The sequence below is a fragment of the Copidosoma floridanum genome, unplaced genomic scaffold (assembly GCF_036245765.1).
Source record: "Copidosoma floridanum isolate Cflo_tuat_1 unplaced genomic scaffold, Cflo_Japanese_pri ptg000007l, whole genome shotgun sequence".
Taxonomy (NCBI): domain Eukaryota; kingdom Metazoa; phylum Arthropoda; class Insecta; order Hymenoptera; family Encyrtidae; genus Copidosoma; species Copidosoma floridanum.
Window position 1 is genome coordinate 6,278,881 of NW_028321884.1, and position 15,890 is coordinate 6,294,770.

General features: G+C 45.5%; 2 protein-coding genes across 3 annotated transcripts in view; both read left to right on the plus strand.

Annotated features, from left to right (window-relative positions):
* Positions 1-4,997, plus strand: part of LOC106645602 (tRNA dimethylallyltransferase) — a 69,100-nt gene extending 64,103 nt beyond the window's left edge. Inside the window, exons 6-9 of one of the 2 annotated variants that reach the window (XM_089588589.1) lie at positions 2,521-2,617; positions 3,787-3,900; positions 4,486-4,671; positions 4,753-4,997. In XM_089588589.1, coding sequence (XP_089444715.1) covers positions 2,521-2,617; positions 3,787-3,900; positions 4,486-4,671; positions 4,753-4,923 — 568 coding nt within the window. In that variant the 3' untranslated portion in view covers positions 4,924-4,997. The remainder of the gene's footprint in view (positions 1-2,520; positions 2,618-3,786; positions 3,901-4,485; positions 4,672-4,752) is intronic. The other variant, XM_089588590.1, reaches the window with a different exon arrangement.
* An 8,537-nt stretch (positions 4,998-13,534) lies between these two features.
* Mp (collagen XV/XVIII-type protein multiplexin) overlaps positions 13,535-15,890 on the plus strand; it is a 121,610-nt gene continuing 119,254 nt past the window's right edge. Inside the window, exon 1 of the mRNA XM_089589044.1 lies at positions 13,535-13,579. Within this exon, the coding sequence (XP_089445170.1) occupies positions 13,569-13,579 (11 nt within the window). The 5' untranslated portion in view covers positions 13,535-13,568. The remainder of the gene's footprint in view (positions 13,580-15,890) is intronic.

The window sequence follows — 15,890 nt, forward strand, 5'->3', positions numbered from 1 at the left end:
ACTCGGAGGAAGAGAGATGCGCTTCCTGTGCATGCTAATTGAGTGGTGTGCGCCAACTAATAACTCGAACGAAGCCCGATCCGCGCCTTTTGCGTGATGCACTTCTTTATGCATGGTCCTCGATATTAATACAGGCACGGGTAAACCAACGGTTGGAAGTGCCTATTATATGGGAGCCAGTGCACGGTGGGGGCATCCTTCGTTTAGAATTTTTGGGTCGGTAAAAACAAGGAGTAAATTGAAAACGAAGTTTCTCATGACCGTTTACGATACAGTGAGCTCATTTGAAATCTGTGAGGGTTTCTTGGAAATATCGGAGCAACGGGCCGAAATCGAAAATTCCCGGTGCTCTTGTCTTCGCGAGGCATCATCCCTCGATATCGAATTAACGTATATACGGTTGTCGCGTAGATGAGAGGAAGAAAAAAACAAGGAAAAATTTCTAGACCAAAGCCACCGATCTCGATACAGGAGCGCGCGAGCGGTCGATGTCAAACGATTCCCGATCTCCTCCCTTGCCGGGTCGATACGGATCGCAATAGCCAAACCAGCACGCGCCCGTAGCGCTCGGGTTACTCGCGGGGACGACTCGAGGGTGGAGCCCCACCGGTGAAACCCGAGATCTCCGGAGCTACCAAATTTTTGGGCCTCCAGCGTGAGAGAACGATTTGTTCGCCGGTGCGGTTCGCGGTTGGCTTGGCACTCGAGCTTTTTCGAGTCCTCGTGGTAGCTACGAACTCGTCCAACCCCGTACCTGTCAAAGTATTCGTGCACGAGGAAGCCCAGCGAACCGTAAAACAAAGTTGCCGATGCGTTTTGGGACTCGCTCGGGGGGAAGCCGATAAATCGTGCTGACCGACAAAATCCGAGCTTTTTTTTTTTTTTCTCTCGCTACACACGCTTCGCTGGGATACATCTCAAGTGAAAAATCACGCGTTGTGTACCATGTATCATCTATCCCTGAATTTGAGTTTCGGGCACCGAAAACTCCGAAAAGCAAAGAACCTTGGCATATACGTATATGTAAGGAGACAGGAGTGTTGCTTAACGATTTTAGCCATTTTTATCTCGTTTACTCTAGTTTTTTCACTTTACCAGCACATGTAGTGTTGTGAATCAAAAAAGCTCGAGATGTATATGTACGTGGGCAAGGAAAATCATCCGATGTATACTTTTGACGTTGGCCCCTCCCTGGCCCGCGAATCGCGTCACGCTACACCTCCTCGATCTATTTCGATCGGTTGGTTAATACTTGGCCCTAGGCGTTCCTTAATTACCTTGGATGCCTGGATCGTTTCGCCGAAACCACGGCCGCCACTCTCCGCGATTATTTATGTTGTCCACTCCCCCTCGGCGCTCTTCTCCCAACAAAGCTCGTTTTCCCACACCATCGGGCAGCCAAGAAGAAGCGAAAAAAAAAAAAAGGAAAAAAAACTCTGTCGGAGCTAATCAAAGGGATCACCTCTAGTCCCCGAAACGTCGATACCTCGTTGGGAAAGCGATATGCAAATCGACCCGAGCGCCTGTATCCTATATACATACAAAGAAGTTTGGCGCTACCTGATGCCGGTCCTCCTTTTTTTTTTTTTGGACTAGATTTCAGTGGTACACAACAAAGAGAGGAGAGGTCGGTGCCTATAACACGGGGTGGCGAGGACGGTTCGTTAGCTCGTTTCCGATTCACGTGCCATACATCAGGCCCCCTCCGATCGCCGCCTCGACTCGGCCGTACATCACCGAAAGTCCCCGCGATGGGGAAATTTATTGTAAATTGTTTCGAGACTTTTCTCTTACATACGCCGGTTGCCATGCAGAGCGACATATACGCTGCCACGGACGTCCAGACGACGATTTTCCTCGCCCCTTCTGCACCGACGTGCCTTATCAAACGTACAAGTGTACTCGCGCGCGCATTCCGATGTATATACGGAGTACCGGGCGATTAGATGTTACAAACCCTGTCGGTGAAACCGTATAATCGTATCGAGAGATCGTATTGCATGTACACGTGGTTGAGTCCATTCGAGCGTTATAAGTTCACCGGGGAGTGACGTAACGTCTTACGTTGGCGCCTCGGACATTTTTACCACGAAAACGAAGGAGGTGTATAGTTTGACGCAGCAAGTCATTTCCATTCCGAGAAATCGGGGCATATTATATGCTGATCAAGTTCCGTTTGCGTATCAGCGACCAAGTTGACCACTCATCGATCAAACACGCCACCGCGTTTATAATAATGCCGGAGGTGGGACGTTGGTCACTATATAGATTTGCCGAGCTTATCTGTCGGGCGTGGCAGTCGTCGGTGTTATTTTTTTCTTTTTTGGATACGATAAATGAAAAAAAAAAAAAAAAAAAAAAAAAAAAAAAAACTTTAAATAAGTATCCGCATAGTGTCCGTGACCCTCGACATTCCTCGGACCGTCCACGAGGGGAGACTGGCGAATGACATTTATATGTATATATACTTGTTGCACGTTAAATCAAACATATACACGTATATGCACGGCTCTGTTTCAGGGAAGCTGACTACACGAAAGGCATATTCCAGAGCATCGGCTTCAAGGAGTTTCACAACTACCTGATCCTGTCAAAGGAGGAACGGGACGACGAAAAGGTGCGCGTCACGCAAAACATTTCTGTCGCATTAGGCTCGCGCTGGGAATAATTAACGGACGCGCCGTGTGCATCGGTACTCCCCAGAGAGTATAGTATACATACAAAACCCCTTGTGCGCCTAATGCAACATATTATAGCTATACGGGAATGTCACAACTGGCGCGTTACAATGCGGTTAGCCGAGAGGCGATGAGATTTTTCAGATTCCCGGTGAAATGTCTACATGGAAGCGGCGCGCGAGAGGGATGTCTATATGTATCTCTATTGAAAATCAAACGGGCCGTTATACGTGTCCAAGGACGTGTTCGTTGTCCATGTACGTGTTTATACGGTGGATTGGATGTCCCCGATCGATACGATGCAAAAGTGTACGTGTAATCGATACGCGTGAAAGTTGCAACAGCAGTGCTTTGCTCCTCTAGATAAGCTATTCTCTCTCTCTTTCTTATTACTCGAGACCATTTGTAACGTTGTACATCAGTAACGAAATGCCTCGCCACACATAATAATATACACATATACGGGGGAGCGAGTTAAGTAGGAAGCGGAGCTTAAGAGGCGGCGTGGGTGTGTATACGTAAGAAAAATGTGATAAAAAGGAGGATCGTTATCTCTGGCGCTCTTTGGGAGGACCGCGCGTTTGCTCGTGGACTAAAGTAAACCGAATTACGGCTGTAGCTGTTTTGTTTACGTACAGGAGAAAAGGGGCCAAAGTGGGTTTTTTTACCCTTCGTCTATCCTTGAGTCGTTTGCTGTACGGCCCATATCGGTTGGGCTGAAAATTTTTGGAAAATTCACTAGCCCTCGAGATTTCCCGAGGGATCCTCCCACCCCGTCGAATGCACCCGAGACAATTTAAACGCTCGCGAGTACACACATCAAAGAGCCGCGTGTCCTTAGCGGCAAAGTCCGCGGACGAGAATAGCCTTTCCGACTCGAGCCTATAATTACATACGGGCCGCGACGCATTCGTCTTCCCCGTGGAGCCCTGCAAGAAGGGAATCGCGTGTACATGTATATATAGGAGTGCTTCTAAAAGTAGAAGATCGCCCTGCATCAGTGTAGAGCGGTTGGACCTATAGAGAATCGAGCTGTGTTGGCATAGGGCAGGAATGGCCGTACACCAGCAGGCAGTGGCTAGACTTTACGGGCTATTTGTTTCAGTAGGGCGAGAAGCTGCTGCAACAATCCATCGAGGAGTTGAAACGAGCCACGAGGAAGTACGCCAGGAGACAGCACAAGTGGGTGAGGAACAGGCTCGTACGAAGGGCCGACAGGCAGGTTGGTCCCATCATTTGTTTCATTTATTTTTTTTTTTTTCGTCTCTGTATTATCGCTCGCGAGTGAGAGAGTCGCGTGTAACATCGGCTATACTTGGTCGCGCAACTCACCCATACCGGGAGCAATAATTTCCACGAAAATAAAAGGATCGAGCATACGCCTATTAACTCTCAATTTTCTCCCTCACGGCTCATGTAATACGTGGTTGGGTGTATATACTATACTGTACTCGCAAGGTGCGCCAGCGCCCATTTTTTCTCAGACGCCAAATTAAGTGAAAATCCGATCGCTACCTTATACATATATATATATGTATACATACACGTACGGTCGGAGCCTTGCACGGGCTGTTATCGCGGAATATAATTGCTTATCGCTCGAGCGGCGCGAGCCCCAATTGTCCGGCCTCTCCTCTGTCACTTTCACATTCTTGCGCTCTCTCTCTATACTAGCTTGTTACACGCCCTCTCTAGCTCCAAAGGAGTAAAAAAAAAAAAAAAAAAAAAAAATAAGGGGGCGGTGTAATGGTACCGGTGTAATGGCATACAAGCGTATAGCTGTGAAATTATGAATTTCGGTGTGCAGGTGCCGCCCCTGTACTCGCTGGACAGTACGGATGTGGGGCAATGGGAGAGCGAGGTCTTCGGGAAAGCGGTGGACATCGTCTCGGCGTATCTGGACGGCCGCGCGCCCAGCCAACCGGCGCTCAACAGCGTCATCACCGACACGCGAATCGCTGACAATAGCACCGAGACCAGCCAGTACTGCGAGGTATGGGCTTAGAAATTGGTTCTTCGTGCAACGCTATCGCGAAACATTGCGGAGTTTGAGCTTTTTTTTTTGGTTTCGCAGGTTTGCCAGAGGATTTTCATCGGCGCGCAGTGGAACGAGCACTTGCAAGGAGCCAAGCATATGAGGGCTGTTCGGCGTAGAAGGAGACAGGAAGAGGCCAATGAATGTAGAGAGACTGTCGAGATTGAAGGGAAGGATGAACGAGCCGCGTCCGTCGAGGCGGAGGCGTGATGATTTATCGTCGGGCCAATTGTACAGATCACAAGTTGCATTTCTCCCTTTTTGTATAAAATTTGCATTTATAATAAAACTACAGTATTAGGTACATGTAATGCTGTTTCTACGTTGACTCCCGTTACCAGTAAAATCCTGTTGCTTGCGATTTCTATGATTTCATACAAATTATGCGGGTCATTATTTTATTATACCTACCTACTTTTAAAAAGTTCTGTACATAATTTTTTTGTATCCGACAGTATCTACCTTATCGACCGCAAGCAACTTATATCTGTCTTATCGACGACCGCTTCGAGCAATTTTTTTACCTTATCAACGGTAGGTGGTCATAAGTCAGATTTCTACCATACCTACAACGGAATTTTTCAAAATGTATTTACTTGCAGTAGGTACTCAGTACATTTTCTGAGGTAATACAAAAATATGGTATTTAATAGTTCCCAATATTTTTGAAAGATGTCAACAAGTGAAACTTATCAGAACTGTACTTAGGTATTTCAAATCAAACTACAAGAAGAAAAGTTGTAATCCGAAGAAATTTGATGTATAAAATTATTAAATGCTCCTGCATGACCCTGAATTCATGTAAAAAATGACTTTCAAAACCCATCCAATTTTCAAGAAATTCATATACAAGATTCTTGTTCATCGTTACACGCTTCCTATAGCTACCATCACCGATCATTATACGTCTACGAAAAAAACCTTGCGAATGTTTGTTTATTTCGATGAGTTGGAACGCTCGACAAGTCCATCACCTGCGTCATGGTAATCATACACCTACGTTAAAAAAAAGGGGCGTACGATCAAGTACAGCGTCATCGGACATCATTGCCCGTGAAAAGAAAAACATATGCTACATAGACTCACTATTCTAGCTCTCGCGCGTTCCGTGTCTAGGTCAACGGGCCGTCTCCCGTTCCCATAAATTATTCCCCGCAGTTTCCGAGAACGAATCGTCATCACCATCGTCGTTAGTCCTCGAGTGATGTATACGTATCTTGTAAGTCCACACGAGGACAGCAGTCCCCTTTTTGCTTTTTTTTTTTTTTAATCATGCCAGTCTGTGGTGCTTTGCGAACAAGGCATCGCTACGAGTACAGTAGACTATATATACAAGGACCGCCAAATCACGGTGGGAAATACAATGCTCTCCGTTGATCGCGTCACTCCATTCAAATGAGATGTTAATTACCGCATTAATTCCCAATAAGTAACACGTACACGTACAGTCTTCCTTTCTCGTTTATACTTATATAATGTGTGAGAGGTATGTAGGCCCACACGTTTCACATTAGAATATCCGGTTTCGCGGGACAACGGCAACGCTCGACTCGCGCGCTAACGGCCGACAAAAATATTTACACGCGACAGGTGTATAAGTATACCCACTTGAATCATTATCATGATAAACACACAATTTTTAGTACTTCAGCAAACGAAGCTAGTTTACCCCTTCCCCTGCTACTCCATACACGCACGCACGTACTTTCAGCGAACGACCAAATGCCCCCGGCACGCCGATGTGGCGTTATTACGGGCCTCTCCTTTGATTAGCACGTATAATTAACGTCCGAGGGAGGGGGGCGGTCAAAGGCTGGAGAGTTCACTTCGACGATGTATAAATCAGCGACATTATTAATTAGCTGTCCAGCAGCTTTGGAGGGCAAACACTTTTTACGGCGCGTTGCAGCCTCTGGACACACCTCCTCCGACTCTCTTTATCTCTTGTGGGTACAAGGCACACACACAGCCGCTCAAACCGAAGCGCAACAAATTTCGAGATCGCGAGTGTGCACCGGGGGGGAGCTTATGCGCCGCGACGTTTATGAGGCCGTGGAGAGCACTGCCGGATCTCAAGTTAAATTACCCGTTACCAAGTGGGGGGTGAGGAAGCGCGAAAACTTCCCCCTCGCTCAACGCGCGACGCCAAATGGGCCTTCGAAGGCTCGCGTTTGTATTCCAGTCGCGTTGGAACTCCGAGCTCGGGTTCTTTTTTTGCTATGGTGTTTTTGGCTTTTTTTTTTTACCCGCGGTGACTTTTTCATTTATAACAGTTGGTTATCGAAAATGACATTTGTTGTAGTAGTCGAGTAGTCGATATTTCACGTCAGGAATGTTTGTCGAAAAAAATATTTTTGGTTGATGCTCGGTGGTGTAGGTATGAAGTGGTATATTTCAGACGCGATGACATCAACGTTGTGACCTAATCGCGTGAATTTTTTTTTTTTTTTAGCAGATTAAACGCGTAATATACGATGCGTGGAAGAGAGAGAGATAGAGGCGGGTCATGTAAGGCGAAGCGGCTGCCGTGCGCGCAACATTAAACCATAAATTCCGTTTAATGTACGGCGCTTTTGACGCAAGACCAACGCGGATACGCATCAGTTCAAAAATTACATAGGAGGCCTCTACACGCGTAAATTCCACTTTGGCGTTGCTTACGTCCCTTTCGTTTTTGCCCCGAGTAATTATTACAGATGCGCGTTATCGATGGCCAAAGATTAATCGCTCGAGTTATACCCGATGTACCCGGCTGTAAGTGCTACAAAAGGCGAACGAATTTCAAATGGCACAGTAATACCCATGGATGTGGTGTGGCTTTATTTTCTCGAAATTCGCGTGATTTGTGCCAACACACCCATTGTGAAATCACGTCCGATGTATTGTCTTGCGTGTATCCCCCCTACGAAGCAGCACATTATATGCGTATAGGTACAAGCGCGGAGTAACAAAAAGATCTGTTATCTCTAAATTGCATTAGCGAATCGCGCAATACCAGAACAACTCTCGATCGCCGGCGCGCAGCGGCGTGAGGTTGTTGAGGCGCCTTATAAATGAGTGCGCCAACCGCGATATGAAACCTGTTTTCTCGCTCTCTCACGGCATAATCGAAACGCACGTATGTTCGATGTACATGTTACGTTGCTTCAAAAGTGCCATGGCTGATCGTTAAACACTTTTTCATTCTTTTTTAATAGACTGTCTGAAGCGTGTATCAAAAAACAGCTTTATACAGCTATGCAGAGGCTCAACAACCCAAAAGGGATGGTAAAATTTTTTTATAAGGAATCATTTGAACCTGTTAAATTAGATGAGAGCGTGTTGGTGCGAGAAAACTCGATCTTCTCTCACTGTACGGTTCACATGGTGTGACGATAAGAAAGTTTTTCTTAAACTCGTGTAAATTGTCGCATTGCATTCCGACACGTGCGAAATTGAAAATGTCATCAACGGTGATCAGATCTCGCCTAAGATTAGGCTTTCCAGATTTCAGTTTTTTCAATATATCGTGGAATCCAAAGAAAAAGTTTTGTCGCCTTGTACATATAGTTTCACACGTGTTTAAAAACTCGTTTAAAATTTTTGATTTCGAGAAAGTTATCACCTTTCAATCAAATTGAATTTTAATATGTGTCTTTTGTAAGGACCACTGCTGGAGTTGAGAAAGATCATGGCTTTCTCTTTCTACTTTTTTTTGCTCAGAGTTTTTTTAATCCTTTTTCCATTATTACACTTCTGAACAACTGAACACGAAATTGGATTGTTATTTTTATTTCAATTTCACCCGGACGACGTAATTTTCAAATTTTATCAAACGCCGCGACAAAATAATATTCCCAGCTCATTAGCCACAATCAGCGCATACAGACGTAAATTCAACGCTTAATATATACGCAGCATAAAAAAAAAAATAAAATAAAATAAAAAAAATCCATGGAAACGGTAAAAGTTGCGTGTACGTGTACACTGCAGTTGGAGGGGGGGGGGAAAGGATGATAATAAAACAAAAACAAAACGGCTCTCGGCTCATTTGCATGAGAGTGTACACACATAGTCCTCCATATTCAGAGGCAAATAGAAAGAAAACAGACGGCGCTGTGCAAACAAAAACAAAATCGATTTCAGACTCGGATCGGAAAAGAGATGGAGAGAAGCTTATACTCGGTGGTAATGCGCTCGCGTAGATTTGCCACGAGATGAATCACCCACGGCTTATCGGTTAATTAAAAACGTCACCTAGTACAAACGCGTCGATTTTCCGAAAAATGGCTTTCCCGTAAGATTCTTATTTTATTTACTTTTTGACGCTCACAGTCACTCCTTACCGTATACGTTATAGATGATTAAAACAGAGAGACATAGCTGAGGATTGATAAGCGCAGTTTTGATGGATGTTAGGGTCTTTGTATATCCATACGAGCATACTTGCTCGCGAGATAAGTACTCTGGTATACAATTTATCAACGATAGTTTGCTTACCGAGAATTAAAAAAAAAAAAAAACAAATACCACAAACGGCATTACACCGATCACTGATAGCGCGCACGGGTATAATAACTAGTACGGAGTAGAATAAAAGCGCGTGCAACCAGCTTATCCGTTTATTAACGGCGCAACGATTCAAATTCGGTCGACTGCAATCGGTGGAAAAATCGAAAGGAAAAACAAAAACACGCACACCTCCAAGAGAGAAAAACCATTTCACGGCCGAAGGGGTATCGAAACACTCTTTGGACAGCTCGATCGGCTCTTGGAGAGTCGAAAAAACGAGGTCCTCGGCGCGACCGTCTCGTCGGTGTAATTCCACCCGCGCGTAACAAGCGAAGCGTCATAATGAAGCGTCGGGAATTCGAAATTGCACTCGGTCCTCCGGTGGAGTTGCACCTCGTTCTCCTGTCCGTATATACACACACAGTGGAGTCGCGACAAAAGCATTCCACGAGCTGGAGGGTGCGGGGCTTTCACGGCCATTATGGAAAACACTCGTGTGTATGGACACATGTTTTAATTATGTTTGATCGCGGCCGCGAGTTGCCTCTTTTGTCCGATGGCCTTACGCCTGGCGTAATCAGCAAAGTGAACCGTGTGTGTACCCATACTGTGTTGTGTGGGACACAAAGGGACAACGGCACGAAATTTCGGAGATTTTAATTAATTTCGAGCCACGCGGTGAGCGAGGCACATTGCTTTGACTTTCTTTCTTGTTTTTTCAAACCCTGTATACATGTTTTCGGGGTGTCGCGCTGAAAAATGCCAATTACGCTCTGCAGGATGTGCTATTTTTTTATCAAACGCGCCCTCCACGGAGAGGAGGCTCGCGCGGGGGGAAAAAGCGCATCGTTAAAATGCTTTTAGGCGTCCTGTTGATACTTTTTTTTTTTCTGGTCGTTGTTTGAAGTAGGATTTTTCTCTTTTTTTTTTTTTTTAATATCCATATTCATATCCGGTGCATTAATTTACGATGAAATGATTAAATTAAAGAAAAATATGGTTATCTCACCATTAGGTACGCTAGATGATCTCCCGAGCCGGGGAATATTGTTTACTCGCATACAAAATTAAGCCGTGTACGAGGAAAGGTTCGAGCTTGAGAGGAAAAATAGATAAAGAGGCAACGTAGATAGGAATAGTAGAGTTCGGTTTTCCGTAACCGTAAAAATTATCGTTACCATTCAGAAAGGCCAAGGTGCTCATCGTTCGGATATCCACTGGTATCTCATGTGAGGGTAACGCGACGAGTAACTGCTATGTCGAAAATGTCAAAGGACCTGTTTACCGTATTTTCAAAGCAATGTCGACGTTTCCATTTTGCGAGCATAAAATTATTTTTTTTTTTATTTTGCGCGAGGGAGACCCCTTGGCAAGAAAATTCGAGACCATTAATTATTTCATCCGATAGAGAGTCGACGCTCACACCTGCCGTGTGTATACATATACATACGTAGGGCTGATTTCAGAGACGAGCCACGCTTACTCTTTAATCAATGTCCGTTAATTAGTTTGCACTGAGCTTTAAATCTTGAATTTCGGTTAATTAAATGACTATTCGAAAGTACAGCTAAAAGAAATATATGTGAGATTTGCAAGTGATGGGCTAATTTATTTCTACACGTTCGATCGCGTATAGAATTCGACATCTTTGTTTCAACATCAATGATATGATCCTCGCACTTACTATCCATGGGAAGGGTATCATAACAGTTCGGAGCAACGATGCGCACGTAACGCCTTTACGTTCGTACCATTATATTACGAAGGTGCGAACGAGCGCATAAACGTACTTATCCGTGCAATAAAAAGATAGAGGAAGCGCTCGTGTGAGTTTTGCTGTCGTCGGGTCGTCAGATTCGCTTCCAAACAAACGCCATGGGAAACTTGCGGTGTTTTCCGATTACATGAGGTGCCATCGTTGAAATTTTTTAATTTAAAAAAAACTTCAGTATAAATCGCACCATAGTAGCAACTTTTACTTTCAGCTCACAAACAACCTTGAATGTCAACAATATTAAAAACGAGTTTGCATCGACAGAGGAAATGTCTTGGCTAGATTAATTAACTCAAGATCGTTGTTGCCGTCTGAAGCATCTATACCGAAGGTGGGCGTCATAGTCCTTCGATAAATGGCTCCGGAAATCGTACGAAATATAGTATCCACTTGTCACTCGAGAGCTTTTATCTCCACTAGCCTGACTCGCGGTCTCATTAATCTATTCTCTCATCTACGGGATCTACTGCTCCGAAATACAATTTTTTTCATCCGTTACTCGCAGTAAAAACGCGCTCGAGATAATATCAACACAAGATGGTGATTGTCGAGCTTTCGGCTATCGTAGCAAGTAAAATGAAAAGTCCTTCGCCTCGAAAAATGCTGTATAAAAAAAGAAGGGGCCAAGTTTGAAACGGGGCGCTTCCAAGAGGTATCTTTGACGATTTTTCTGGACTTCCGGGTCGTGCTGCTCCACCTCGATAAAATGAAAAAAACCAGCGGGACGGGGGCTCGAGGAGCGCGCCACATCCCTCTTTCTGGCTCCTATTCTCGAAACTTGGCCGATCAAAACTTCAATCTGACGGCGGAAGCTCGTCGCAAGACGAACGGGACGGCTCCCCCCCTGTACCTCAGGAGAGTTTCTCGCGAGCTTAGCTCCGATATCCCCTTCCAGCAGCTATCTCGTGTGCTATATATGACACGACGAATGGTACGGCTGATGCGAGCATCTGGTCGCACCTGGATCTCCCTTATCGCCCGTAGTGCGTATAGTGTTTGGAGGACATTTTAATCGTACAAACACTACGATTAATCAGATATTTTTTTTTTTACCAGAAGAAAAAAATACCAAGCTCCACCCGAACGTCACAAGTCTCGATGAGATTTACTCTATGAACGCGCGACCATTAATAATCAATGTAAATAAAACGAGACGCGAAAAAATGTCTTGCAACGTTTTAAATGTATGTTATGGGGTTTCACTTGGAAAGTAAAAAAATATGATGATTCGCTTCGTTGCCTGTACAAAAACCAACACGTCTCGTTACGATAATCTCCTCAACTCTCTCTCTCTCTCTCTCTCTCACGGCATAATGTACGCGGTATAGACGGCGACTCAATTTATTCGTGTCTCCTCTAGGAATAATGTATATATAAGTAACTCCACTTGTACACCTGTACCGTTTTAACAAGCCTCAGTCAGCGTGCACGTCTACGTTGTACATATATGTATACACACAGTATATAATATAGGCATTAACATTCAGTGCCATATGTAAGACGGCTCAATTTTCCTTTTCGCTGGCGCTCTCCCATGGAAAATGCACGTATACACTGCAGCTGCGGTGCGTGTATATTTATACCTATAGGTGTATACACATGTACCACCGTACCGGGGAGGGAGCGCATATATCCGCGAGAGTGGGAAGCTGTGCACGGAGCGCCATCGGGGCAGGCAAAGGTATCGCGCAGCAGAGGGTACACCTAAGAGATGAGGAGCGTGGAGAGAGAGAGAGAGAGGAAGAGAGCCACCGTGTAATGTATGATCGTAGGCGAGTAGAGAGGCAACTACTATACGATGTCGACGGGGATGGTGTACGTGCTGGTGGGACGGGCCGCGAGAGAGAGAGAGAGTGAGCCCGCCGGCAGCATATCAGGCGGGAGGGGTGCCGGGCGGCACACGCGACACTGCCGGCAGTCGCTAGCGCGACACGGTCGCCGCCACGTGCTTTTTCCCTCGGCTTCCATACCCCACGTATACACTTTGTTTGCCCTGTACTTGCAAGCTCGGTACCATATATATATAACCGCGGTCCAGCTAGCCGGCGAGCTTTTCTTCCCCCCCCCCTCCTTTTCCTCCGGCGGTGAAATTTGAATAGGCCCGCCGGGAGCGAGCGCGCGCACCTAATGCAAGCTTTGGTGGTGTGCGATGCTGTCTGTTATCCGCGCGCGCGCGCTATCTACTCCTAGCTCTCCTGCGCCGTGTTTGTTTCCCCAAAGAACGCGACTAAGTAGCCGGCACTTTATACTCCCGATTCATCGGATCGTCCCGGTGATCTACCTTTCCGATTGTGCCCGACTCTTGCTTCGATGCCAGTGAAGTTTTGGGGTAAAATCTTGGGACTTGATACATAAAGTGAGGGTGTCCGCGACCGGAAGATAGTGGTTAAAATAGCCATTTGATACGTAAGTATACGATTCGGTTAACGGAGATTCGGGCGCCACCTGCACGTTTATCGGCAATCTCGATTTTACTCTCTTTTTCGCAGAATCGCGACAAGTGCCGAAAGTACACTTACAAATTTTGTACATCGTGCAGGAAAAAAGTAATTTCGGGCCGAGTAGCGGAGCGCCGATGGAGTGACTCAATATGTCGACCAGGTAAGTTGATTTAAAAGCTTTTGTACTCCGTCTGTCTGTGTGTGTTTGAGATTACGAGCGCCGGAAAGGTCGAGTTTCCGGGTGGAAATTTCATTAGCTCATTGGACGAACTCGAGGACACTCTGCATGCCCGCTCGCGGAAAGGGAATTCGCGTTGACGGTAAATTAATATAGGAAGATGTAAGAGGGAATGGCTGTGATTCGTGGGTTTTTATCACGGCCGTACCTCGTTTCTTGATTCCACTCGTGTAGGTATATTATATGTGTATCACCTCGAGCATAACAAAAAAAAAAATTGTTTCCCAAATGTCCCCCCCCCTCTCGATTTTATCTCGTTTACGCCAAGAGAACAACATACGTACACATGATCGAAGTAGCCTTGAATAAATTCGTGCCAGTCCAAGAGAGAGCTTTGTTCGCGAGTAATGAGGAATCTCCATATTTTAATGGAATGGCCCATCCGAGGAGCACTAGGAATAAATTTTCGTCCCCCCCCCCCGCACGTGTAATGTGCTACACGATCTCGAAATCCAAAAGATCCCATCGATCTGCTGTCAGCGTATCATACAGTCTCCCATGCGATCGCCACTCAATTACAGCAGCTTTGGCGCAAAGCGCCTTTCTCTCCCCTCTGCCGCATTGTCCGGCCCTCTTTGTAATGTAGATTTATTACCTCCGCTCGTGACTGTATATTCTAGCTCCCCCCCTCAAAAAAAAAAAAAAAAAAAAAAAATTGTGCTACCATGCGCGTATATGGCGACTCGTCGTTTATTGATATTGGAGATATAATGAGTGCAGGGCTTACGCGCCACTATAGCCACGGGAACACAAAAGATGAGTACAGTCTAGCCGCCCGCTCCTATACCTATACGTACATTTGAGCGCCGGCCGGATGATTTATGCGTTTACCTATATACCTTTTCAATGGGACGAGAGGCGTGGGTTCCTCCAAGTTCCGAGAGATGAAAAACTTGAGGGAAAAATGAAGGCGCTCTGTTATGTCGATGACGCAACCCGTACACATAGGCGAGACGAGCCATCAGCAATTTGTGTTTTTTTCAATCGCGGGCGATCTTCGATCGGTGGGAGCGGAGAGCAATTTTTCGGCTCCATTTGTTTTCATTGGATTATACCGTTTGTTTTTTCTTTCTTTTTTTTTTTTTTTTTTTTTTTTTTTCACGCAACAATAAAACCAGAGAAAAGCAATCAACGTCGTCGACTCTGTTTGCGCGTATAGCACGCCCACATGTGCACAGATATTATAAAAAACAAATAAAACAACCGAGCGAATAAAAACAATTTCCCCGGACAGTTCCGTCCTGTTTTTCCACTTTTCGGTGAAATATGAAAAAGAAAAAAAGAAAATAAAACAAAATCAGTGGACGTCAAAACGATCGCGTGCCAAGCCGTGATGAAAAACAAAACGAAAAAAAGGGTAAACAGACAGTTTTAATTTTCCCTCGTGCGCAACGCGTTGTACAACTCCAGCTGGTCAAAGCTTTCCCCGACACTTGCCACACGTATACATACACCCACCCCCTGATTGACATACCAATCACCGGTCGCTCGATCTTTTTTTGTTTTTGTTTTGCCCCTCCCGCGTCATTTCTCCCGCGACGAGGTGCGAATTATTTTGACGCGGAATTTAATTGATTCGCCCGGGAAATTGAAAAGCGCTCTCTGGCCTCCCGCGGAAAGGCCATTGTTGCGCCGTGTACAAGCCCTTCCCTACCCCCGCAAATGACTTTGTTCGAGGGTCCGATAGAGGAGTTTAATTACGGGTGCAGCTGCAAGGCCGAGGAAAACGAGCTTTTGCTTCCCAGGCTTCGTGAAAAAGGAGCTCCTTTTCTTCATATTTTTCCGTTAATGAACCCTATGTACAACGGGGCTGTGCTCTGTATAGGGTAAACTTTTTTTTTTTTTTTTAATTATTAAAATTACCAGTTGGTACACAATCACGTGGAATAGCGGTATCGAGCGAGCTTATTCGGAAGATTATTCGCGAAAAAAACAAATTTCGTTTTGGAGGGGGAAAGAAGTATAACGATCGGCCCGCCAGTCGTTCTGTTTCCTGTTTCTTTTTTTCTTCTTCTTCTTCTTCTTCTTGGGAAAAAGAAAGAGCGGAAATGTATGATTTTTCACGGTCTGGCGTATATTCATTTGGGCGCGTATGGTAAGTCCGATGGTATTTACGGCGGGCCGAGAGTGAACATTCGCGGCACGTGCGCCCGAGCTTTTTCGATCCCCCCCCACCAGCTGCTCTGCGTATAATCCGTCGATACACGGTTGGTGGTCCCTCGAGTCCGTGACT